Source organism: Colias eurytheme, chromosome 21 (genome assembly GCF_061535395.1).
Source record: "Colias eurytheme isolate Ceu_HAF_F1 chromosome 21, ilColEury1 Martin Lab GWU primary, whole genome shotgun sequence".
In the NCBI taxonomy this organism is placed as follows: domain Eukaryota; kingdom Metazoa; phylum Arthropoda; class Insecta; order Lepidoptera; family Pieridae; genus Colias; species Colias eurytheme.
This window is the reverse complement of record NC_143000.1, coordinates 6,437,867-6,463,156: the sequence shown is the minus strand read 5'-3', so window position 1 is coordinate 6,463,156 and position 25,290 is coordinate 6,437,867. Positions and strand designations below refer to the sequence as shown.

The 25,290-nt window shown below is 32.6% G+C and overlaps 4 protein-coding genes across 5 annotated transcripts; 2 read left to right on the top strand and 2 right to left on the bottom strand.

The window, feature by feature from the left end:
* The first annotated feature begins 1,409 nt into the window (after nucleotides 1-1,409).
* Nucleotides 1,410-13,004, top strand: LOC149899196 (eukaryotic translation initiation factor 4H-like). Of its 2 annotated transcripts, none has more exons than XM_090114438.1 (6): nucleotides 1,410-1,522; nucleotides 1,827-1,950; nucleotides 3,420-3,601; nucleotides 4,947-5,053; nucleotides 9,636-9,818; nucleotides 10,397-13,004. In XM_090114438.1, the coding sequence occupies exons 1-6, from the start codon at nucleotides 1,485-1,487 to the stop codon at nucleotides 10,540-10,542; spliced, it is 780 nt and encodes a 259-aa protein (XP_089970564.1). In that variant the 5' UTR covers nucleotides 1,410-1,484; the 3' UTR covers nucleotides 10,543-13,004. The 2 variants fall into 2 exon arrangements, with proteins under 2 accessions (XP_089970564.1, XP_089970563.1); XM_090114437.1 differs by having other exon boundaries at nucleotides 4,947-5,125.
* Nucleotides 13,005-13,598: 594 nt separating this feature from the next.
* Nucleotides 13,599-14,536, bottom strand: Elp5 (Elongator complex protein 5). Its single transcript, XM_090114474.1, has one exon. The coding sequence runs from the start codon at nucleotides 14,366-14,368 to the stop codon at nucleotides 13,619-13,621; it is 750 nt and encodes a 249-aa protein (XP_089970600.1). The 5' UTR covers nucleotides 14,369-14,536; the 3' UTR covers nucleotides 13,599-13,618.
* A 425-nt stretch (nucleotides 14,537-14,961) lies between these two features.
* On the top strand, nucleotides 14,962-16,520 carry Sirt4 (NAD-dependent protein deacylase sirtuin-4). The gene is made up of 4 exons (XM_090114436.1): nucleotides 14,962-15,239; nucleotides 15,339-15,529; nucleotides 15,633-15,860; nucleotides 16,099-16,520. The coding sequence occupies exons 1-4, from the start codon at nucleotides 15,068-15,070 to the stop codon at nucleotides 16,423-16,425; spliced, it is 918 nt and encodes a 305-aa protein (XP_089970562.1). The 5' UTR covers nucleotides 14,962-15,067; the 3' UTR covers nucleotides 16,426-16,520.
* Nucleotides 16,516-24,669, bottom strand: Pp4-19C (protein phosphatase 19C). Its single transcript, XM_090114435.1, has 7 exons — nucleotides 24,512-24,669; nucleotides 24,199-24,373; nucleotides 23,759-23,911; nucleotides 23,351-23,469; nucleotides 21,519-21,700; nucleotides 20,593-20,782; nucleotides 16,516-20,109 (listed from the first exon to the last, which is right to left on the bottom strand). The coding sequence occupies exons 2-7, from the start codon at nucleotides 24,346-24,348 to the stop codon at nucleotides 19,980-19,982; spliced, it is 924 nt and encodes a 307-aa protein (XP_089970561.1). The 5' UTR covers nucleotides 24,349-24,373; nucleotides 24,512-24,669; the 3' UTR covers nucleotides 16,516-19,979.
* Nucleotides 24,670-25,290: the final 621 nt, after the last annotated feature.

Here is a 25,290-nt window from a genome sequence, read left to right as displayed (position 1 = left end):
AATGAACAAGTGACACATGACAGTCCTTGACAGACAGTTCAGGCATAGACTAATAAATAATTTCTAAAAGTTTTTTTCAGATAAAGAGGCGTTTAACTTGCGTAATAATTCAAATACAATAAAATAAATTAAAATATTCAATCGATTTATATTTTCGTCGAAAATGAATGATTTATGTTTTTCTTTTTTATTATATGTTCAGTAATATGAAACAAAATCAATACGTATTTGGATTAAATAGTGTTTAGAGCGTTTTCACATTATCCGATCCGATATCGGATATCGGACGCCGTTAGCCAATATCCGATATCGGAGGGAAGTAAAATGTATGAAATATGTACCTGCCTTTCACATTGTCCGGTCCGATATCGGATATCGGAGCCGACACCGATATGCCCGTGTGCTGTCGGACGATAATGTTCACCAACTCAATTTTCGAAAAGGCATTATACCAACAGCAAAAAAAACACTATAATATAGTTTGTGTATTTTCATTCATAAAGGGCGCTAAATGTAAAAAAATCCTTAAAACCTTTAACCTTTAAACCTTTTTATTAAGAAAACATTCATTTAAATTTAAAAATACGATTTATACGGGAGCTATTTTAATACCGTCCTATAATATACGGCCATTGGCTGAACTTAAGTAAACATATTGCGAAAAATATATTGCGTTCTTAAATTCAACCGTATCTTCAAGACATTAGTGTCTATCATCTTTATTTACTCATTCTGCCTCGCTCCTCCTCCTTCCCGGGTGTTGTGCTCAAGAAGCATAAAATATCTAATACACTGGAGATTTCAGTATGAACATTAACTTGTAACAAGAAAATATGACGTTGAATGACGCCTGTATGTTTTTTTATCCCTTTCACACCTAACTTGGCAAGTTGGTGTGAAAGGGATAAAAAAACATACAGGCGTCATTCAAGGTCACATTTTCTTGTTACAAGTTAATGGTCATAGTGCAATCTCCAGTGTATTAGATATTATAAGCTTCTTGAGCTTTCTCTAAAAATTTCTGGCAACACTCATGATGATATCGGAACTATATCGGATATATCGGCTATCGGCGTCCGTCCGATATCGGATCGGATAATGTGAAAACGCTCCATTATTAAAAAATAAAAACGTTCCTTTTCACAAATTAGAATATAAAAATAAGATGTGTAAAATGTGTAAATAATAATTAATTAATTAATAACACATAAATTGTTAAAAAAAAGGACGACAAAAGTGTCTCAAATAAAATAAATACAATTTAATATACTTCTTACCCACTTTCTTTTGAGAAACTTTAATTTTGTACTAGTAAAATATAGTTTTTCTTAAATTAATTTAAATGCTCGAATAAATAAATAGTAATAAGCACTTTAATAATAACTAAATATTTTAGATTTATTTTTAGAAAATAAGATTTTGTGCTGAAAGGGATCACTTCTAGAAAATGATGCGCGCGCATTTAGTATTCCGTGTTTCTAAACATGGCAGGTCGTAGTGGTTTTGACGATGGAAATCTGAGGTATTTATTATTTAAATCCGTAATTAACTTAGTTTGATCTGAAAAGCAGTGTTAATTAAAAAATAATATGAAATAAAATCGATTTATTGTGTGACATCCATCGACATCCGCATGCATTTCTTTTTCTTGACGGCGCGATAACATTGAAAGAAAATGGTTTTTTTTAACAAAAAGTGCGTCTACCTACGAATATATTAAATTTATCGGCTCCGCGAAAAATGTATTAACATAATCCTTGATGTGCAGTGTGCGTGTATAAATATTATAGGTTATAATATACCACGGTTATCGTGATTGTGTGCAGGGATTATGGAGGCAGCAGGAGGACGGCGGGCGGTCGCCCGTTGCCGACGGAGCCTCCTTACAAAGCCTATGTTGGAAATCTACCCTCTGGTATCATACAAGGAGACATAAACAGAATCTTTCCAGTGAGTAAAATTAATTATTAATTTTTATGATTCACTTCTTCACTGTTGGTTCCAAATTTTTATATTAAATTGTTTATAAGTAGCACATAAGCGAAATTGATGTATATTGTGTGGTAGTTTCAATTCGGAAAATGAACCAAATAAGAAAAAAGAATATTTGCCGCTCATCATGCGTTAAATATTTCCTTATCTTGTATGTTTAGCTAACTTTCAATGTCTTGAACAGTGATTATGTCACTGTCTAGGTCAATTTACATCTTGTTAGTGCTACTGTTGCTTATTCTGTTGCAATACAAAGATTATTGATATTTGAATGCTTTGATGAATTCAATCTTGTCTCCTTTGTCTCGTTGGAATGGCTATATTATGCTTATGATTAACTCTATGGTATCAACTATCAAGTATGAAAATACTATATATGCTATACTAAGCCATTTGTTACTTGATGAACTTCTGTTTTTTTTTGTTAGATTAACTTGTGAATGTCTCTTTTCATTCGTATAGCATGTTCTAGGACTTAAATGTGTGTAAAGGAGTCTTTATAAAGAGTAAAGTCTTATAATATCTAAGTATTTGTTGAAAACGAGAAATTCACTGTTTTTGATAATATTTTATAGGTTTCCTGTTAGAATCACAACATAATATGCCTAGATGTATATTGGATTTTTAATACATCTTATTAGAATGATTATCCTGATCCTGGTTAAAAGCTTCAGCTTGGTAGCGGTAGCGGAGCGCTTCCATGGCTGGAAGATAAAAATCTTAATTACTCATAAATTTACAAAAATTTGAAAGATTAGCCGTAAAAATGTTGTAGCGCCAGTTGATAAAAAAAATAGGTTTTATGTTTTAAATAGATGATATGATTAGCCTGTATACCAAGCTGTTGTTTATGAATTATACACAGGATGTGATGACTAATATGCATTGTACGAAACATCTTTCGGGAACATTACACATTATATTGATTATTCTCTTTATCATTTTATGTAAAAAGTGACTGCAGAATGAGGATAAATTGTTCCGTATGAGCTAGCAGAAAATCTGTTGAAATGAATGGTTGAATATTTCTCCTAAACAAGGCTTTTTAGATGAGAGGCCCTATTTTGTAAATTGAACTTAGTTACCTTGCTATGCCACTGGACTCATAGCATGTTATGACAAAGATTACTGCCTGAAATAGGCAGATGAATACAAAATAAGTTATCTAATAGATAAATAAGTTAATTAAGAATGTATTGCAGTTTCATCATATCATAAATATGTATAACATACCAATTCTGACTGGCCGGTTGGCTTGGTTGGTAGTGGCCTTGCCTTCAAAGCCAGAGGTTGTGGGTTGGATCCCCACCCGGGGCAAATATTTGTTTGCTCTGTGTCTGGGTGTTAATTAGATCGTGCCGTGTGTGAAAATTGTCCCGAAATATTTATTTATTTATTCTAATGACTTCACTTCTATAACATTTCAGGACCTAAACATAAAAAATGTGAGGTTGGTTATGGATAAAGAAACTGATAGATTCAAAGGCTTCTGCTATGTGGAATTTGAATATTTAGAAGATTTGATCAAAGCAATCGAGATGAATGGTGCCCTAAATGTAGATGGTAACTATATCAAAATTGATGTGGCAGAAGAGAAAAGAAACGACAGGTGAGTTTAGTACTAGAATCCTACTATAATATTATGCAAAAGTTTGTGAAAATGTGGAGAATGGATGTATGTGTATGTATGTATATTTGTTACTCTTTCACGCAAATACTACTGAACCGATCACAATGAAATTTAGCACACATATGGAGGGTAACTTGGATTAACATATAGGATAGGTTTTATCCCGGAAATCCCACGGAAATGGGAACTATGCAGGTTTTTCTTTGATAACGTGAAAGCTAGGATTATATAATTTCTCATTTTAACAGAAATGACAAAAATTCATTCTGCTATTCTATTTATTTATTAATTGTATTTACTTGAAACACACCTTTTAAATGAGAAGCTTCATTCAATAAGCAATCAGTTTTCTTAGTTGACTCAAATAATTAGATGCAATGCAATGTTAATTATTGTTGGTTAAATAGGATATTAAATGTCAATTAATTATTGAAAAACATATTAAATGATATAGTTATTATTATAGAGTTGTGTTTGTTTATGAAAAACAATGATTTTGATTATGAGTTAAAAAGTTACATTTTTCAAGCACATAATATGTTCAAATGATAACATTTAAACATGCTCAAGAACATAAGTCAGCTTTTTCTAACTTTGTGAATTTGTATGTATTAACTGGATTGTTAACTATGTAAACATGTGTTATCAATCAAACAGTGTACAGTTTTCTGACTCCTGAGTGCATTCACAAAACTGAGTTTTATATTAATTTTATATCTAATAGAGAAATGTTTCTAATTGGAATCATGGTACAGAATTTTTAAAAACATATCAACGTGCACTCCCAGACCTCTTTTAGCCTGTCTACACCTCTCTACTTATATCATTACCAGTCTAGTGTAGATGGTTGATGGTCAATTTATACTTGTATTTGAGACGGTCAATTTCCGTGTTTAGAATTAATAATAAAAAAAAATTATTAGGAAGTGAAACTTCTTTAGGCGCATTGAGGTTAAAATTTCAAGTTTGCGACATGGCAAAACCGTCACGTCATAGAGTAAGGCGATTATTTTGGTATCTTTGAATCTTGCCAACGTAGTTTCAGTTCTGACACGTCTGCTCGGCGCACACGCTCATTTTTTCTTTATAAAGGAGCAAATGAAGGCAATTTTTAAAGTGAAACTTTTATTACATCGTCTCAAACTTTTTGGTCTGTGTAGCGCATGTCGCGTGACGGTCGGCTGCCGAGTAGGAATAAAGCAGTGTTCGGAGTCATTATCGTACAAATACGATAATTTTGTGCCTAAGTTTCACTTTTACCGTGGTTTCATAAAACCACAAATTTTTTTTTTTATTTATTTATTTTATTTCCGTGTTCCCACAGGGGGGGCGGTTTCGACCGCGGGCGGCGGGACGGCCGCGACGGCGGGAGCCGTGACGGCGGTCGCGACGGCGGCGGGCGCGGCGGGTTCCGGCGGGACGGCGGGCGCGGTACGTACGACCACTTCGAGGCCGCCGACCGACGCGGCCCGCCGCGCCACCAGGGTGGAGGGTTCACACATGGTAACATCACTAACGCGGGATGGGGGGACTTGTCTGTGTTAGGTTTTTTTTCTTTTTAATTTGAAATCTGTACTAGGGTTCTTTTTTTGATGTTGGTAGTTAGGATGGAAACTTTTTTGTGTTGGTAGTAGAATTTTGTTTTTGAAAGTTTTTATTTGTGAATTGTTGACATTTCGAATAATTTTTACTTTTTAGGCACCTATTCAAATTTAATTTGTAATATACAGAAGTTTATTAAAGTTTTTTATCATGTGATTTTTGTTAAATATTGTAACAATCATCCTGTTATTGATAAGGATGTGTAAAACTCTACAAGCATTTATCACAAATAAATCCATACTTAATGTTAGTTGAAATATAATAATATACCTACTTATTTAATTTTACTTAGATTTACAAAACACAAGAAAAAACTATACAAGAAGGTTACTTTTTTGAATGTGTTTTACTTTAATTTGTAAGTAGATTAGCAGACAAGTCTTCATTCATAATCATTGTTCATATTCAATGGTAGCTTTGATTGCATTAACAACTAACATACATGAGTGAATAATTTGCTTTATGTATATTGTTACATAATCAAATAATTAATGCTTAAGGTTTTATATCAAATCACCTGTTTGATATTACTCCCATACATTAAAACATTTTAATTTTTTTAATCATGAATTGCCATTGGTTTGAAGATTTGTTAATTCGTGTTTCTGTTTTTTCGTGTTCACTCACAAATAATAATTAATCATTCACTCGTAAACACATTTTACATTGAATTTACACTGGGTACATTTAATCATTTTTTAGTTGTTTAGGATTCTTTTTCTAATGAAGAATGTTACTAGGTATGCCAAATCCCTTGAAATTGTGTCTCAGTAAAGCCTGTATGTATAGAAATACACTAGTTTTTGTCGTAGTCAAAAATACCAAGTAGTTTTGATTTTATACGCATTCAAAGTTTCGAAAAATATCGAGTCCCGCTAATAGTCACGTGACCGCTTGTGACGTCACGTCACAACGCGCCGCGCGGCCGCACCTCCGCGCTTAGTATCAAGTCGGCAGCGCTGTAGTAGGTGTTATAGCTTGCGCAGTATTTTGATGGGTTTTCGTCCGCGAATTTCGTTAATAGTCCAATAATAGTAATTATTATTCGTTTAATAAAATAACAGTCATGCCAAAGTTTCATCTTTATTTAATAGTTTCTCAAAATATTCTATACGATTGCGTTTTTTCACTGCTTATCTCTGAGGTTTATTGCACGCCTCATAAGCGAAGCGTTGAGGTGGGTACTACTGTCACTTCGCGCAAAACATCTGATTTTTCAAACTTAAAATGTCTTTATGTATCATACATTGCACTTGTAAGATAATACATACACACACATATTAAGAAAAAACACTAAGTATTTTTAACGTTCATGATATTTTTGATGTCATTTTTGTTATTTAAACTACACTGGTCATCAAAAAAATCGACCCACCTACACTATGTTTGCTATTTATCGATTATTTCACAAATAAGTCGTCTTATATTGTTGTATTTTGTTGTAAGGGTCTGATAAAATGCTAATCATTATGTTTGTCGTAAATTTTACTGCACTTAATGATTCTTAACAAATTTTTATACAGAAATACTGTACAGTGTTGATTTGACGGTTTACGGCGGGACAAATTATGCCCGTGTTCCCAGTTCAAAAATGACTTTTTTCGGGATCTCTTATTCATAACGTTAAGTTTAATAATTGATGCTGTAGTTTTGATAAATTTTGTCTCAAAATAATGGATACTACTGTAGTTGAGGGGGCCCAAACTGTGGCTCTACTAAAACAGGAGTTATGTCAACTTGCTGTGGCTAAAAACTAAAATCTGAGCTTTTTTGCAGTTCGATGAGTTTACCAAAGGTTTTTAGAGACTGGGCAGTATCGATGAAAATATTGATCTGCAAGAAATAGGGCGGCACCTCAAAGGGACGACCCCTAGATAATGAAATTAACTCTACAAAATCGACATCTGTCTGGTGTAGATCTCTAGTGACGCCTGCGCGAAGATAAGGAGGTGGGTATAAATGACAGAACTGTTAGAAGAAGACTTAAGGAGTAGAACCTAAGACCACACAAGCCAGAAACATGGCCACAATCAGCCACAGCTCATCGACAAACCAGACTTCAATTGACTCGAAATCACGTAAACTGGACTATAGGCCAATGGGAGTCAGTACTTTTGAGTGACAAGATGCAAATGACTTTATATGGTGTTGATAGACGTCTTTATGTCATGCGATGACCAGATGAACGATTTGTTCAGTGCTAGGTAGGAGAAACGGTCGATTATGATGGAGGCTCTGTAAAGTTCTAGAGTGGCATTTCTTGGACAAGACGCACGGAGCTTGACGATAAAAAGATGCTCATTAAATGCTGTTCAATACATTACCGAGGTTTTTGACTATCATATGGTGTAATATGCCGGCTGTATCTGCAAAAACTTTGAGTCTATGCATGATAATGCTCGGAAACACGTAGAGCGAATCGTGATCCAGTATTTAGAAGAGGTCCGCATTAGAGTTACACTCTGGTTAGCAAAAAGTCTCGATTTGAAACCTACAGAGCACATGTGGGACAATTAAAAAATAAAGCTTAGAGCTCGTAATTCAGCCCCTACAACAATAGGAGACCTGAAAACCGCCATGAGGGAAGAATGATAACGAATTCCTCAAGAGACCATCAAAATCTTGATTATTTCTTTAAAATGGTGAACGCAGGCTATCATTCCAGAAAGAAGAGAAAGTACTGAGCGTAAATTCGAAGGAAACGTGATAATAAGTTTCATGATTACAAAATAAACTGCATTTGAAATTAAATAAAGAAAAAGCTGAAAATTGAGGATTTTGAACTTTATTCGAAATTGACATTTTTTTTATTATGTTAATGATTTTATGTGTTTATATTCGTGTAAATATGCATGTTTAATTAATCGGTTCAGTTTCCAAACAATTTTTTTCTTTAGTTTGTGAGAAAACCGCAATTTTCCGTAAAAATGCAGGTGGGTCGATTTTTTTGATGACCAGTGTAGTTAAAAAACAGTTTAAAAAAGTTCTGTCTTGGACGTCCGTGTGTCTGTATGTGCGGAGGATTTTCTTGTTAACACGATAGCGACCGAAATACTTTACTAATCGAGTCTTTTTTTTTCTCTTACGCTTGAGTATGCTCAGGAATAGAACCCTTTCATTTTTCAGGGTCTGATTCGATGTGGTTTAATTGTTATTAAATAAACAAAAATAATAATTACTTAATAAATATTTATTAAAAAAAAATTATGAGGCGTGCACTTTTGGATTTTCCAAATTATCTTCATTTTCCTGTTGACATTTGAATTTGTGTGGAACTATACCCTGTTTTTGTTTAATTCTTCCCCCGACCAACTTATATTTTAGTATAGTTCTCCATATCATTCTCAACTTAAAACAAGAAAAAATCTTACTAGCCATCTACCTATACTTAGCCCATACGAGCAGAGCAGAAGCACAGTCTAGTATAGATTAAAACTTGTATAGAAAACAAAGGATAACGCAAAACAGCTGCAATGTTCTCAAAATATTATAATATGTAGTTTACGTCCTTTGCAACTATAAAAAACAACTTATCCGGCGAATTGGTAGTTGTATTTTTACATTTAGGAACAACACATGATTTTCTGGTATTTGGATTGGACATTTTTAAAAGTATTTAATTATAATTTCGACGGCACGGGCGCGCGATCGCTAGCGGACTGAGTGAGCCAGATTGAGCGTGTTGTGGTGTGACGTCACACCATCACCGGGCGTTTACATCTTGTTTTACTTCTAAATCGGAAACTAATTGACGTATCGAAGTAATTTTTTCACTAGTATTATTTATTTTTGACAGAGAATATGGAGTGCTAATAATCAAAATTAGTGAACATTCTCCATTACTATATCACTTTTAAGTAAAATCATGTCATGGTGATCTGTTGTGCATTCATGAAAGTTATACAATAATTTCTACGTTACCTACGTATTTCATATTTGAAAAAATATTGGCACAGTATAAAAATTATCAATTCTCTTTTTCTGCATTGTGCTTTGGTTCATGTAGAATTAGCACATTTGTTGTGTTTAATTATTATTTTTTGTTTCCTTTCCTATAATACTCACGTTTTTAATATTTCTATAATTATTTTAACAAAATATACATGTACAGATCCAACACGCAAAACACTTAAGAAATACAACCAAGAAGCACACAAAATTTTCAATTTTTTCTCAATAACAAAAATCAAAAATATACACTATTTCCAAAAAAAAGAGAAACATAACCATAATGAACGTACGATTTTTATTACTCATGCACTGCGTCTCCTTGCCACCAGGTTGTCTGGAAGAGATCGCTGTCTGAGCGATAAGACCGCTTGTTGTGCTCTTTGTTACTTATATATGTATCCTTTTTGTACTTTTCTCTGTGGTGCACAATAATTTTTGTTTGTTTGTTTGTACGATTCAGACCGCGAACGCGCGCCGCCGGGCGGTGCGGGCGAGCGGTGGAGCGAGCGGGGGTCGCGCGGGTCGAGCGAGGAGCCGCGCGGGGGGGGTGAGTGGGGCCGCATGGGCCGCGCCGGCGGGGCCGCCAACCCGCCGCCCGCGCGCCCGCGACGCAACTTTGATGACATGCCGCCCTCGCGACCAGGTTAGTGACGCCGTTGGGTCGATACATACTGTTGGAGACAGTATGAGCATGCCGCCCGCGCCGCAACTTCGATGATATGCCGCCTTCGCGATCAGGTTTGTGACGCCGTTGACTAGCTTTATTGGTTTTATCATGAGGGATTAAGCTTAACAAGTACGACGAATTCGAAATGCAATTTCAATTTTTTTAGAATTTAGGACAAAAAAATTGAACACAATCGTTTTGCAAATGAAAGGTTTTGTTTATGCAGATAAGTAACAATATTTATTGAAATACAATATGTAAATCGGTTATGAGATCTATCACATCTACATTTTAATTTTTTCAATCAAAATAGTACACATTTATAAAAAAAAGACGGGTTGCACTCCGGGAGTGCCAGCAGAAGTGAAAACTTGATTATTAACGTTGAGCATGTTTGATATCCATCCGACTTACGCTTTTTCGATCAGGTCACGTGTCCTGACGCGAGTTTAAGATTTTATACCCATTACAGAAAAAGTGCTCAACGCCGCTAAAGAAGTTTTCACTTCAAAAAAAATATTTTCCACCTATAATAAAAACGCCTCAAATTGCAGACACATCCGGCAGGCCGAAGCTAGTGCTTGAGCCGCGGACGGTGAAGGAGCCGGTGAACTCGCTCGCGGCTACGAGCCAAGCGTCGTCGATATTCGGTGGCGCGCGGCCACGAGAGGAGCGGCTCAAGGAGCTCAAGAGCGAGTAGGCCGCACATCGTCTAATAAGAAGTTTATATCTAATACACTGGAGATTGCACTATGAGCATTAACTTGTAACAAGAAAATATGACGTTGAATGACGCCTGTATTGGCAAGACACCTAACTTGGCAAGTTGGTGTGAAGATAAAAAAACATACAGGCGTCATTCAACGTCATATTTTCTTGTTACAAGTTAATGGTCATAGTGCAATCTCCAGTGTATTAGATATAAGCTTCTTGGTCTAATGTAAGCCGACTCACCGACTGCCCTCGCGCGTAATAATACAGAGATAAAGCTTCATACAATCGCATGAGTTGATAAATAATACAGAGACAAAGCTTCATACAACATGAGTGGATTAATAGTACATACAAAGCTTCATATAATAAGATGTCAATAAGCTTCATACAATTACGTGAGTTGATTAATAGTACAGAGACAAAGTTTCATACAAACTTGATACACGAGTCAATAGTCTTTATACAACATGAGTGGATAAATGTACATACAAAGCTTCGTACAACCACATGACTGGATAAATAGTACAGAAACATTATAAATCCAGTGAATTGCCCCCCGCCCCCAAATGGTACTCGTCTAATAAAAAACATCATAAACTTTACAAAATAAAAAAAATTCAACTTGTTGATGTTTCAGTTGCAAGCTTGTATATATTTACGGGAAAACGTGATTTTGTTATTAACAAGCTTTTCACCCGCTTTGTCTAAACCTATTAAATTTTATACAATACCTTCCGCGGCAATTACACTATCTATTAAAAAAACGCTCCAAATCCCTTTTGTAGTTTTAAAAATCTACTAAAAAGCATACATACAGACATGAAGACAGACTTGGGAAGCGACTGCTTTATACTTTGTAGTGATAAGCATTGTTTATTGCACTGTTTTTTTCCCAATTCCTTTAATAATACTATAAAAAATATATCATCATTCAATCATTAAAAGGATTAAAATAGTAAATAAAATTATATTTAATTTGTAACAACCCTACCAAAATACGAAAAATAATTTAGCACGTTGTTAAGAAGCTTTGTCTCTGTACAGTTACTTATGTCTCGCTGCGTATGTACGACCCTCATAAAATGACATATTATGTGGGTAGTACATATTATGTACTACCCACATAATATGTCATTTTTCAACCTCATATTGTGAACCATTTGTTGGTGTCATATGAATGTCTATGTACCCACTACCTTAGTAAGATGTGAGCTTACGAAATTCGAACCTTGTGATTTTAGGAATTTCAATTTGGGAAAATTAAAAAAAATTGAACAAATTTTAGTTTTTAATGTGAAATAATCTCTCTAGAGGTTGTATTAATTTAAATTGATACCGTGATTGGCAAATTAAAAATTTTTCAATAACTTACTTTTCACTGTCTGTTACAAAGTAACAACGGCAGCTACTAATTATCGTGTATGATGTAATTATAGTGTAACGCTTCATCTACATTTCATTACAATTCTTTTTCAATCGTGATCTATGTGAATCTATAAAACAACTCAAAAAACATATTTTTTATGTTTTTTTTTCCAAATAGCACTTATTTTTATGGAATAATTTAGATGCATATAGTTTATTTTCGTACATGTTTACACGTCTTTTCCTCATTTCCAAAGTTACTAGAAATCAAAATAGTGGAAATAGACACGTAAGATTGAAGAAGAATTAATAGAAGATGCCAAAAAGGTAGTAATTTTTTAAGTAATCTAATCTAATGTTAAATAATCGAGGGCTTTTGTATAAATAGTCGCGTTACTCGGCTTAACTTAGATGTACTTTCATTCAGTGTACATGTATCGTCCTATCTCGCCCGCTATACTCTATGTATGTTCCATTATTTAATTAAAAATGTGCAGAAAAACATTGTAAATGTACTGGAAGGATTTTGTTAGGTTGTGAGGTTGTAAATCATTTTTATCATATATGTATTTTGTTAGCTTTGTTATAATATGTATTGATGCGTTTTATCGTGCGTCACTTTCGCTAATTTATGAGCGGAATCAACGGCGTCATTTGTAATGCTAGCTTTTGGCCTCGAAAATCCTCAGTTTGTGTGTAAGATGTTTTGTTTGCATAATATCGACTTATTTCCATAATTATTGTCTCAAATATGTGTTTTATTCTTATTTGCATATTATTGTTTAATTTGTGAAATAATCTTTTTTTTTTCAATAGCAATAAACCATTGACACGGTTTTTTAATACTCTGTTGCGACGGTTTATAAATTTTTGTTCAATTGTTTAAGTTGTTAGATCTAAAAAAATAATTGTAAAACATAATTTAAGAAAACAATGTCATTGGTGATTTTATGATTCATTAATAACTTCCACGTATGTCTACTTTATCTAGGTATGTGTGTAATTTCATGAAAAATGTGGCAGAAAAAAAATCGCAAAATTGTAACAGGTTATAGAAAAATAATAAAAAATAAATTCTTTGTACTCAGTGTTTTATTTCAACCTAGGTATCCTATTTCTATAATCCCTGCCAATATTACAATCATGTGAAAGTAACTCTGTTTGTCTCTACTTCATGCTTAACCACAGAACCAATTTGCCTTTACTTATGTCATTATCAAGATATCAAAATTAATCAGTACATAATACATAACTATAAAATATCTAAATATTCGAGTTACCATTTCAAGGTTAATAAAATTTTAGAGAAATATTTTCATGTTTGGAGAATATTGCATACTAACATTGATTTCAATAATTGAAAAAGAGCATAATATGTGCCGACTGCAGAGCAAGATTCAAAGATCGTCGCTCTACTCCGTGACGTGACGGTATTGCGATGACTCGACTTGAAATTTTCCTCTCAACGCGTCCTAAGAAGTTTCACTTCAAAGTTATTAATGGCAATAAACTTAATTGTAAGGTATAGCATGCAAACGCTAAAAAAATAATTAATATCACCTTTATCATACATACAACAAACTGATGAGAGTAAGGTTTTTGGATATAATTTAATCCAAAAGTTTTATTATATAAACAAGGGCTGGAATGAGTGGTATAAAGAAATGAAAAAACATATTAATATTATAAACAATTTATTAAATATCCAAATCATCGTCAGGATCCTCATCATCCCAGTCATCCACTGCATCTGGTTCATAGAATACTCTACCCTGACCTTCATTGATTTTACTCATGTATGGCAGTTGCAATTTATTCTTCTCCAACTGTGATATTTGATCCGTCTCTATCTTAAATGTTGTGAGACTTCCTGGTGTAACCTTCTCGACTTCATCTTTCTTACTTAATTTAACTATAGGTGATAATTTAAAGTAACAAGTCCTAGAATCATAAGACATAATTTCTTCGCTTCTCAACAGTTTGCCTGCCTTTTTTATTTGTATGTACAATTTGTCATTTTTCTTTCCATCAAAGGTAACTATTGCATGGGCTATGTGATTCAAGTGTATTTGCAACTTTGAATTTAGTAAGATACAATCTTTGTGTAATATTATTATAACCTTCGATACATTAGAATCATGCTGGAAATTTTTGATAATCTTTAAACAATTGTTCCACCCTAACAAGAGGCTCATTTGATTTACAGAATCAATGATTATTGTTGTTTTTTCTTTTGGTTTATCCAATGCTTCTCGACATATTTCATCAAAGAATTGGCATCGTTTTTCCTTAAATATACCTTGCCATAAGGCTACTGGCTGTTCAAGACAGAAAATATTCAACATGTTATCATCTTGGACAAGGTTTTGAAGAAGAGGTAAAGCATTTTTATTATAGTCTTCTTCTATAAGAATTGTTGTTGTCGCTTTAAGCTTAAACAGTGTCATTACTTATGTGTATAGTAACAATTAAGGTTGCAATTACACTTAAATACAGCAGTGATAGTTTTACGTAATGATTAGATCTAAGTAAGCAATTTCAGTACTATTTACATTAATGTTTTCTGCCTGTGGTTTTCTGTGAAAAATAAATATCACACATCCAAAAAGCATGCTCAATCTGTCTCTGTCAATGATGTGTCAACTATTGACTCTGAACAACTGAGACTATTGACTATTCCTCTATGGTCAACTATCAAATACAGTCCACAGAGTAAGTAATGCATTTATACTAATGTGTCAGTCGTGACATGGTCATAGGCTGTGGTCATAGGAATAAAGTTTCAATTCAAAAGTTATTAATTAATATGTACCTATGTAAATTGTGAGTAATGTTAATTATTTTCAATATGAATTGATGTGTTGTAGCTGTTGTGGTCGACAAAAAAAAATTAAATTCTTGCCCAAAGGCCAAGTCTAGTGGTTTCAATTTTGTGGTCACGACTCACGAGTATTAATTGTTGACAATTGACATTTTTCTTTGACATTTGTCAAATGTCATGAATAGGTAGGTATCCTCTGAGGTAGGTATTATTAATATATAGTGGGGTGATGGTACATAATTGTTATTGCGCTGCAATTAGATTTTAATAAAATTATATAAATTATTAATTGATTTTTGCAAATGTTAGAATTAAAGTACCAAAAATGCAGTTGACTTACAGAAAATTATTTCAGAGCAGCTTAATTTTAAGGCAAATTGTTTATGTTCCTTCTTACAAACCACCAAATGAAAAAGATTTCAATAACCTTTTAAATTTTTTATACCAACATAATAAAATTTTAATTCTGACGGGGGCTGGTATATCCACAGAATCTGGTAAGATAGTATTTATTAAAAATTAAGTGTTTACTTTGAAAAATTATGTAGAAATTTTTTTAATTTTTTTTATTGGAAATATTAATCAAACGTTCAAAGGCATACCTGACTATAGATCTGAAGAGGTGGGCTTATACGCACGAACGAATCACAAACCAATACAATATCAAGAGTTTGTTAAATATCCAAAAGTGAGGCAGAGGTACTGGGCTAGGAATTTTGTTGGATGGCCAAGATTTAGTTCTATACAACCAAATTCTACACATATTGCTATCAGGGATTTGCAAAAGGTAAATTTATACTAATATGTACCTATACCTTATTTTATTATATAGTTAAAACATGTAATATGTATGTTTTTAGTCTCTTACTAAAGATGGTTTTCAATTTTAGGCAGGAAAAGTAACATCAATTGTAACACAAAATGTGGACCGGTTGCATCATAAAGCAGGCTCAGATAATGTAATAGAACTGCATGGTACAGGGTATATAGTGAAATGTTTGAATTGCCCATACGAAATAGATAGATTTAAACTACAAGAGGAATTATTAAGGAACAACCCCGCTATGGAGAGCAGCTTTGGTATGATTAGGCCTGATGGAGATGTTGAACTTTCTAAGGTTATTTAACATTTTAGTAGAAAATTAATTCAAGTTTATATGGGTTCTTGCTGGGTCTCAATAAAAAAATCACAGTAATCCTTGAGTAATGGTATAAGGTCCTATTGCTAATTGTAATATAAAAATGGTTATAGAGTATAGACATTTATTAAATGCCATTTTACAAGTTTATGTATAAAGTACAATATACCACAATATTCATTTACTCATGAACTAAATTTAAAACATTTTCTTTCAGGAACAAGTAGATAGCTTCCGCACACCTCTATGCCCTAAATGTGAAGGGCCATTAAAACCAGATATAGTGTTCTTTGGAGACAATGTGCCAAAAGCAAGAGTTGAGAAGGTTAAAAGTGAAGTAACAAACAGTGACGCTATATTTGTACTCGGTTCTAGTTTGACTGTGTACTCTAGTTATAGAATTATACTACAAGCCAAGGAGGAAGGAAAGAAGATCGCTGTTCTCAACATAGGACCTACGCGTGCTGACGATATTGTTGATATTAAAGTTTCTACTAAATGTGGAGACATATTAACAGAGCTTTGTAATAATGTATGCTCTTGACATCTATTATAATGGAATAATAGGATAATATTTAACAGGATATGCAATGTTACCTTATATAGGATAAGAATATGTTGAATAAAAAAGTAATGGCATTTCTTTTGTTTTATTTTTATAAAAAGAAGAAAGAATAGATTACAAAATTCTTATTTGAAATAAAAGTTACGAATTAAAGATCAATTAAATTATTATTTTACAAAGTATGCAAGTTACAGATACAGGAATCAGAATAGCTTAAAGATTAATCAAATAATTAGACTTCTCATAAAAAGCGAAATCAAATATTCCAGCTTTTGTATGAACCATTATTACACATTTTTATATTGTACTTGTAAATTTAACTCTTTCTATGACTTAACTGTTATGACTTTTGGCTAGATATAACAAAATTACAATAGTAAATACAGAATAATCAATATCGCGCTTTTCTGAGTAGTTTCTTTTTTATAAACAAAAACAATGTATTTTGGAGATCATATCAAAACATGATTCGAATGCAGTATTGTTATTAACACAAGGCTGCGTTCACAATATTATTAATTACATAGAATTAATAATTTTAAAGTAGGTCAAATTCAATGGATAATTAATTATGATTTTTTCGACAACTAAATGCACTCTTACTAAGGCCTATTGTCCACGTAATAACGCTTTCATCTATTGACTATTGCAAGACGAATGCTTGCATCTTGCATAGGAACAATCAAAAGTGTTACTGCTTGTGGAAATAATTACTACGTGGACTATAGGCCGTACGCCCTCATTCTCATATGAATTTATGAAATACTGCATCAATTCAATATTCAAAACTATATTATGATACATATTTGAATCTTTGAAAATAGACTAAAAATTAAAATAGCAATGGGTGAGTGAGATAGATTTATATGCCTATTTCTTCCATGACTCAAGTAATAGTTATAGTTATTCCAATTTCCAAATACTTTTCTAGTCACATCTCTTTCAAATAACATTAATTTATTGAGAAAGTCTTAAATATTATTAACGCTTATCCATACAACTACTTCGCTTCCTAAAAACAATGACATGACTTAATTCAGAAAAGTTTACTCTATCAAGTTTCGAGAGATAGAAAACTAATCGTAACATTTTAAATAAATGAAAAGGTAACCTTAACCTACGAAGTCATTTGAACTATATTTACTAGTGCTTAAATCTCAAATTTCAACAGCAATCAAAGTAACCTATATTTGGATTGATTGGTCTCGTAGTAGTTAAATTCTAATTAGAGTTGCAAGTTGAAATGTAAATGTGGCTTATTTAAAAATCTATTTTGCATATTATTATTATATGTAGGTTGCTTTAAATAATTAGGCACAGTTTAATCGCCATGTCAAAAAATTCTTACAAAAACATGTTTCAAATTTCAATACAGTTAATTTAAAAATTACGATTACATTAACAAACTTGACAATCAAGTGATTTATGATTAAGTGTATTTATGTAAAATTCGGCGATTACTACATATTATGTACATAGGTTGATATTTTACAGCTAAATGAATTTGTTCGATATAGTAAATCATGAAGAAATTTTCAAGAAATGAATAGCTTCAAGTTTTCTCGATTTAAATCTAAATATTAAATCACCCACAATACACAACATACACTAGCAACTAGACTTTACCAACTATTTTAATTTACGGAGCATCTGGCAGTGTTTTATCACATACTGCATTTTTATGCTAAATATTTGCAAGTTCAGTGTTAATACTGAATTTTCGATTTGTATTAAACATATTTCACTTTTCAATAAGTTAGAACTCGGTTATAATTAAATTGATTACAGTCTTTCTAACAGAATAAACAAATTAGTATTTCTTTCGTAAAATAATGAGATACTTAGCAAATTATTTATATAACTGTAAGGTAATTGAAATAAATAATACAATAATCAGAAAAGTTGAACGATAGAAGTGTTTTACGGTTATAACAATTATACAGTATTCCTCTGTTCTTTAAAAATGGTTTTATTCTATAGAAATTACACATAAATCACAGCATACAGTAATATATACATAAAGAAATAAGAATGATCAGAATTCAGATGTAATAATATAATGACTGAAGAAAACAAGGTTAATTAGAAAGGGGATCTGAAAAGATTTTATGTAGCAAAATTATAAATATAGGAAGTTGTTATGACAGGATTAACAATAATTCTTACTAGTTAAGTACCATAAACCTACTTTTAACAGTGATTCCCCTTTCTAAATAACCTTGTTTCGTTTTACATTCAACAATTCAAAAACCTGCTAACATTTTCCCACTGGTATAGAAAAGATTAGCTTTAACTACATATGAACAAAACCATACAATTTTCTATAAACCACATCATATTACTATAGCTTGACCGCAGTGGCTGTAGGGCTGAGGCGGGGAGAGTACCGACCGTTCTGTTTCTTTCTAATTTCTAACAGGATTAACTCCAAAGTTTAGGCACACCCCGGACACTCCATACAAAATTATCGTTTTGACAGTCACACTGTAGAGACTGCAAATGTGTGTGTTAACGCTTTATGGTTGGCACATTTGTGACTAGCGTAAAAAAAATTCGCGTTTTTCTGATGAAATACATCCGTAAACAGCACAATATCTATAATTTTGAGTTTTGTCGCTTATTCTATCATTCAACTTTTCCTATTACGATACACACTGAATATATAAAACCTAGTACGATAACTCGCATACAAACAATTTGCTAACAAAAGGGTCACGCCATGTACTTTAGTCACTCATAGCTTAAATTGTTACACTTGGCAGTCTTAACATCACAAAACAATTCCACTTTAAAATGTTTTGTCACTAACACAAAGACAATCAGAAAGTTAATACTTACAAATGTATAGCTGAAGATTGTAATAATTATAGAGTCAATTTAGGATGGTACAGATGAGCATCTAAATATAAACAAATGAAGAATTACTTTATAGTTTTTCGTATATATGTAAAACACTACTTAATAATTATTTGCCTGCAAAGTTATTAACACTATAAAGCTTCAACTAAACTTATTCCTTTTATCATTTAGAAGTACCAGAAACAGCTCTTTACTAATAATTATTATAAAACTGAAGAGTTTCATTTGCTTTGAGAATATCAGGAAACACGGACCTGGTTTGAAAAATTATCTGTTAGATAGTCCATTTATCAAGAAAGGCTATTAATACATATTATAACATCTCGCTAAGACCGATAAGAGCAGAGTAATACGAGTAAAACCGCGGTACCCAGCTAGTAAATCATAAATCAACAATTACATCTACAGCTATACATTTCAAGTTATTCCAATACTTATACATTCACTCCAAGAAGCTTATATCTAAATACACTGGAGATTTCAGTATGAACATTAACTTGTAACAAGAAAATATGACGTTGAATGACGCCTGTATGTTTTTTTATCCCTTTCACACCTAGGTAGTTAGTTAGGGTCATATTTTCTTGTTACAAGTTAATGTTCATACTGAAATCTCCAGTGTATTAGATATAAGCTTCTTGGTTCACTCTATTACAATGTTACTGTAGGAGACATTATAAGAAGTAGTCTGGTTGCGGCTTTTTAGAGGGCACTCCTCGGGACTCTTGGGGTGCCGCTTCGAATATCGTAAACTCGCGTTGGAGATTCTCATTCAGTTCTAATATTGCTGCTACGTTACCACATCTGGAATACAAATTAAAAATATTTTCAATAAATTATATTTACCTTGGATTCACTCGTGAACGGCTGGACCGATTTTACACATTAATAACTCAGGCCCCAGAATCACATGGACCGATCAGGCCGTTCAGGGCTCAATGGGTTAAGTACATTTTTGTTGTGTTCGTTATTTTAAATAGAAGAATTTTATGAGAGGAAACCTTTTAAAAATTGACCAAAAATTAGGATAATTAAGTAACTTAACAGTCAATAAACCATTTGCGAAAGCAACGGTGTTTATTTGTTGCAATTAAAAATATTTTTTCATAATAAATGAAAATTTACTTCTGCTTTTATAATAAATAATATCCAATCGCCAATTACATTATTCAGATAAAAAAAATAAAATTCAATTTCACTGTAAACTAAAAACTTCTAGAGTAAAAAAAATCAAACACAAAAAAAATATTATATGAAAATATAGATAAAAAGTATCTCCAAACTGACCTATAACAATAATTAGGCGCGGACCACACGGTGAGTACCGTCTCGTTAAAGTGCCACTTGTACCCCTCCATGACTAGTTGATGCGCGCGGCATATCATGTCTATGTCGTTAGATACATTGAACTGCGCTACTACATCTGACCCGAAGAGGTAACCAGCGCCTCGTGGTGATACACCCCAGCCTTGGGTATCTGATGATAGATAAAACAATGGTATAGAGTATAGACTATAGAGTATAGACAAACATTTGTAAAAAAAAAAAATGGTAGAGATGTTTCTTAATTTTGGATTTTATCTTTATCTGTACAATATCTTAATATATATAAATCTCAAGTCACAATGTTTGTCCTCAATGGACTCCTAAACCACTTAACCGATTATAATAAAATTCGCACACCACGTGCAGTTCGATTCAACTTGAGAGATAGGATAGTTTAAACATGTAGGTACCACGGGCGAAGCCGGGGCGGACCGCTAGTCATAGATGTAAGAATGTCTAAGAAGAATGTTATGAAGAGGAAAGTTTTTATTAGCTACAATTAACAAAAATTAATTGTTTTTTTTTTACAATCAGAAAGCTACATTTGTACCAATAAAACAAACCATTTGTACCACTAAACCAAAGTATTACAGTGCAGTAAGCAAACACAAATAATAGAGAAATACATCTGCCAACTGCCCCATACACTTATACATACTAGCTTTAACCCATACACTTATACATTAGGCTTTGTCCGCGTTTTCAGAGAAAACCCCGCATAATTCCCTTTCTCGTGGGATTTCCGGGATAAAAGCTATCCTATCTCTCAAGTTGGATCGAACTGCACATTGTGACACAAGATTTATATATATTAAGAAGATAAGAGGAAAGGAACTCTTTCATTTTAACATTAATAACCTAACACTATAAGAGAATAGTTAAAATACCTTCAGGGTCACTCCACAACAGATCGCACATAGGCCCATCATGCGGGACCTCCTGCTTACGGTCAATAGTGCGAATCTGGTCCAACGTCTGTATGGACGGACTCAGACCGCCGTGGACACAGAATATTCTCCCGTCTATTATAGCTGACAAGGACAGGTAGTCGAATATTTCTGTGCAGTACCTGCGAATTATTGGTTTGAATGTAGAAAATATATAAAATCTTTCACATTACTCAATTATAATAACTTGTTATAATCTCATATAGAATTATTAAAAATATATTTTTATAAGAAAGCAGTGTTCTATCTCCTCTTTGCCTGTGGTACAAACAGCCTACAGTGCTCAGAGATCATCTGCATATCCAACGGTGAAAGAATTTTTGAAATCAGTTCAGTAGTTCCTGAGATTAGCGCCTTCAAACAAACAAATTCATATTATTAGTTTTACGTGAAAGTGGGACTACATAATCAATAGTTCTTGGTTTCAAATATATTTGTGGTACTATAATATGTTGAGAAAACCTTACTAATTTCTATGATTATCATTTAATTGTTTTTGTTACTGTTAATAATGTAATAAGTTGTTCTTTCACAAAGACAAAAGTTTCTAAATTCATCAATTGTATTCCTATTTTGTAACAACTTTTACTTGATGTATTTTTAAATGCATATCAGATTTCCAAAATAAAATATTCAATTAAAGAAATGTACTAGTGGTACTCAAATAATGATGATTTATTAATTAGGTATGTGGTTATATGTTTTTGTACAAATAATACTTTCTTTGATAATCTATAAATACATTTAAGTTCACAATAAACAGGTGATTTGATTTCAATTTGTCATCACTATTTAAGGTGAAGGTAAAACATTTGACCATCAATAAGGTTAAATAAAAGCATCATAACAATTTGAAGAGGCTGCCAAAACTGTGATCAAGTATTAATCACTACATAGTATAAAACAAAATCGCTTTCTCCCCTATGTCCCAATATTATATGCTTAAATCTTTAAATCTATGCAACAGACTTTAATAAGTTTTTTTTAAGCTATTGCATAGCTTCTATTGCGGGCCGTGAGCGCGGGGACCGAATTGAGAAATTCCGTAACGAAAAACCTCACGCTCCCCACTCCGACGGGCACGGAGGTGTGGCTTGAAGGCACAGCATGCAATAGCTTTACCGCGGCAGTCCCCGAGTGCCACAAGTCTTTTTTTATAGATAGTGATTCAAGAGGAAGGTTTGAGTATACCATTTATTAGGTTTTAGACAAAGTGGGCGATGCCACGAGCAGAAAGCTAGTAACTTTATAACACACCATACATCACTATTCTTAAACCAGGTCAATTCATTGTTTCTTTTTCCTTCCTTATCATTTTATAAGAACAGTTTTTACATGTTAAATACAAGCTAGCTGACATGGCATTTATTGTTCTAGGTCAGACTTAGTATAAAAAATAGTATATGACATCTCAGATCTATACTGAAATAATTTATTAAATTGGTCAAGACATACGGAGGATTTTGATACAAATATCATCACTCGAGAATCTATACTATTATTAAAACGCTAACAGTTTGTTTGTTTGATTGCGCTAATCTCGGGAACTACTGATCTGATTTGAAGAATTCTTTCAGTGTTAGATAGCCCATTTATCGAGGAAGGCTATAGGCTATATATCATCATGCTACAACCAACAGGAGCAGAGCAATACAGGTAAAACCATGGAGTACAGGTAGTATAAGATATAAATATTAAACTGTTACTGACAGTGTTCATGACCTTATTAAAAAATGTAATTGCTATGAGTCATATATGCATAAATCACTCACCTCCAAACAGTAATGGAACCATATTTTCTTAAGCATTCATCATAAAATCCATACACTTGTGTGATCTGTCTTGACTCATGGTTACCTCTAATTAATGTAATGCGATCTGGGTATCGAACCTAAAATATTAAACTTTGTAAAATAGTCTCACTTCTATTATTCACATGATTATGTGAATAATAGAAGTAATATATTTATTTTCTATACAGATTTGTATAGAAAATAAATATATTACCTAAACAAGTTAATAAATAATTTATCATTTTCGTATACTTATGCAGGGTTATCTTTGCTTTCAAATTATTTTCTCCACATATACTGAGATTGAAGAAACAGATCCATTCTCAATCATTCATAAATGCAAACTGAACTTTCATATTTTAATAGAAACAAACAAATGATCCATACCTTCAATGCGAGAAGTAATAAAAATGTCTCTACAGAATAGAATCCTCTGTCAACAAAATCTCCCATAAATAAATAGTTTGTCTCAGGTACATCACCGCCAACTTTGAATAATTCCTTCAGGTCATAGAATTGACCGTGAATATCACCACACACCTAAAATAATTTCAAATGTTAGTGTTGACATAATTTTGTTATGTATCAATTAAATAAAGTAGTAGTTAATAAACTATAACAAAATTTGTTTGAAATATGATATGTTCTCATTTAGTATACAAATGTTACTTTACAAAATGAAAATGCCATGTTGTAGTATCAAAAAAGTTTGAAACATACTTTGGAACATTTCTCGATAGGTAAATAGAGAAAATGTATGTGATTCATTTATCCACCTTTACAGTTATGTAATACTAAATGAATTAAAAAAGTATAAATTGAGATACCGTGACTGGGGAATCTACTCGTTGAACATTGCTTTCTTCTACAAGTATTTCACGGGCCTTCGCACAGAGTGCTTTAACCTCGCCCTCCATTATTATTTCACATCTTTTCAACTGCTCAATTTGACGATCGAGATCACTTGTATCAGACATTTTGTGTTCTTGAATGCTTCTGAATCTAAAACCAAACAATGGGTAGAAAAAAGAGGGTAAAGTATTGAAAAAAATGTTCTCTTCACTTCACAACGTTGTCATTATGCCAACGAACAATGTTATTCTAAATAATTTATAGTTGAGGTTATAGCATTTTACTTACAAAATAAAATAATTTTATAATGTTAAAATCAAAACATCTAATGTTTTAGTAAAAACGTTTATTTTCTATGCCTAATTTAATTCTTGTCCAATACTATTAGTTACTACAAAGTACAAACAATCACAATTCATAATCACGAAACGTCTGTATTTTTGGGTATAGACTATAGACCAGATAGTTTTGTTACAAGCCAAAAATCATTAATTTCCCAGATTGCTATTTTCTTTCTATTAACTTTCAGAATAATAGAAAATAAATAAATTTTTAATTTTAACAAAGACGTGGAATAACCTAGAGTGCATACTTTTATTATTCATAATTTATAGTACACTAGCGACCCGCCCCGGCTTCGCACGGATGCAATGCTGATACTTAATACACTACAGAAAAACTGTGAACGTTGTATATAAAAACAATAGCGGCCCGCTCCGGATTCGCACGGGTATAAAATAGATAGCCGGCCGGCCGGTACCGCTGCAAACGCTACGTCCCGCAATTTTTAAATCTGTAATATCTTCGAAAATATTCACTTAAATCATACGGTGTAAAGGGCCATATAGATCTATATTAAATGAACAATATATTCAAGGTATTTAATTAGTTAAGGATTAATGCTGTATTGGTTAAAATCGCATCGAAAATTAGCCATTATTTGTCGTAAAAAGTAAATGACAAAAAAAAGTTATTGTGGGTTATCCATAAGAGATAGACATATACCATCGCGGACTTTTCTGTAGACCTTTTCAATGTGTATAATACTTAGTACATTATTTTGATAA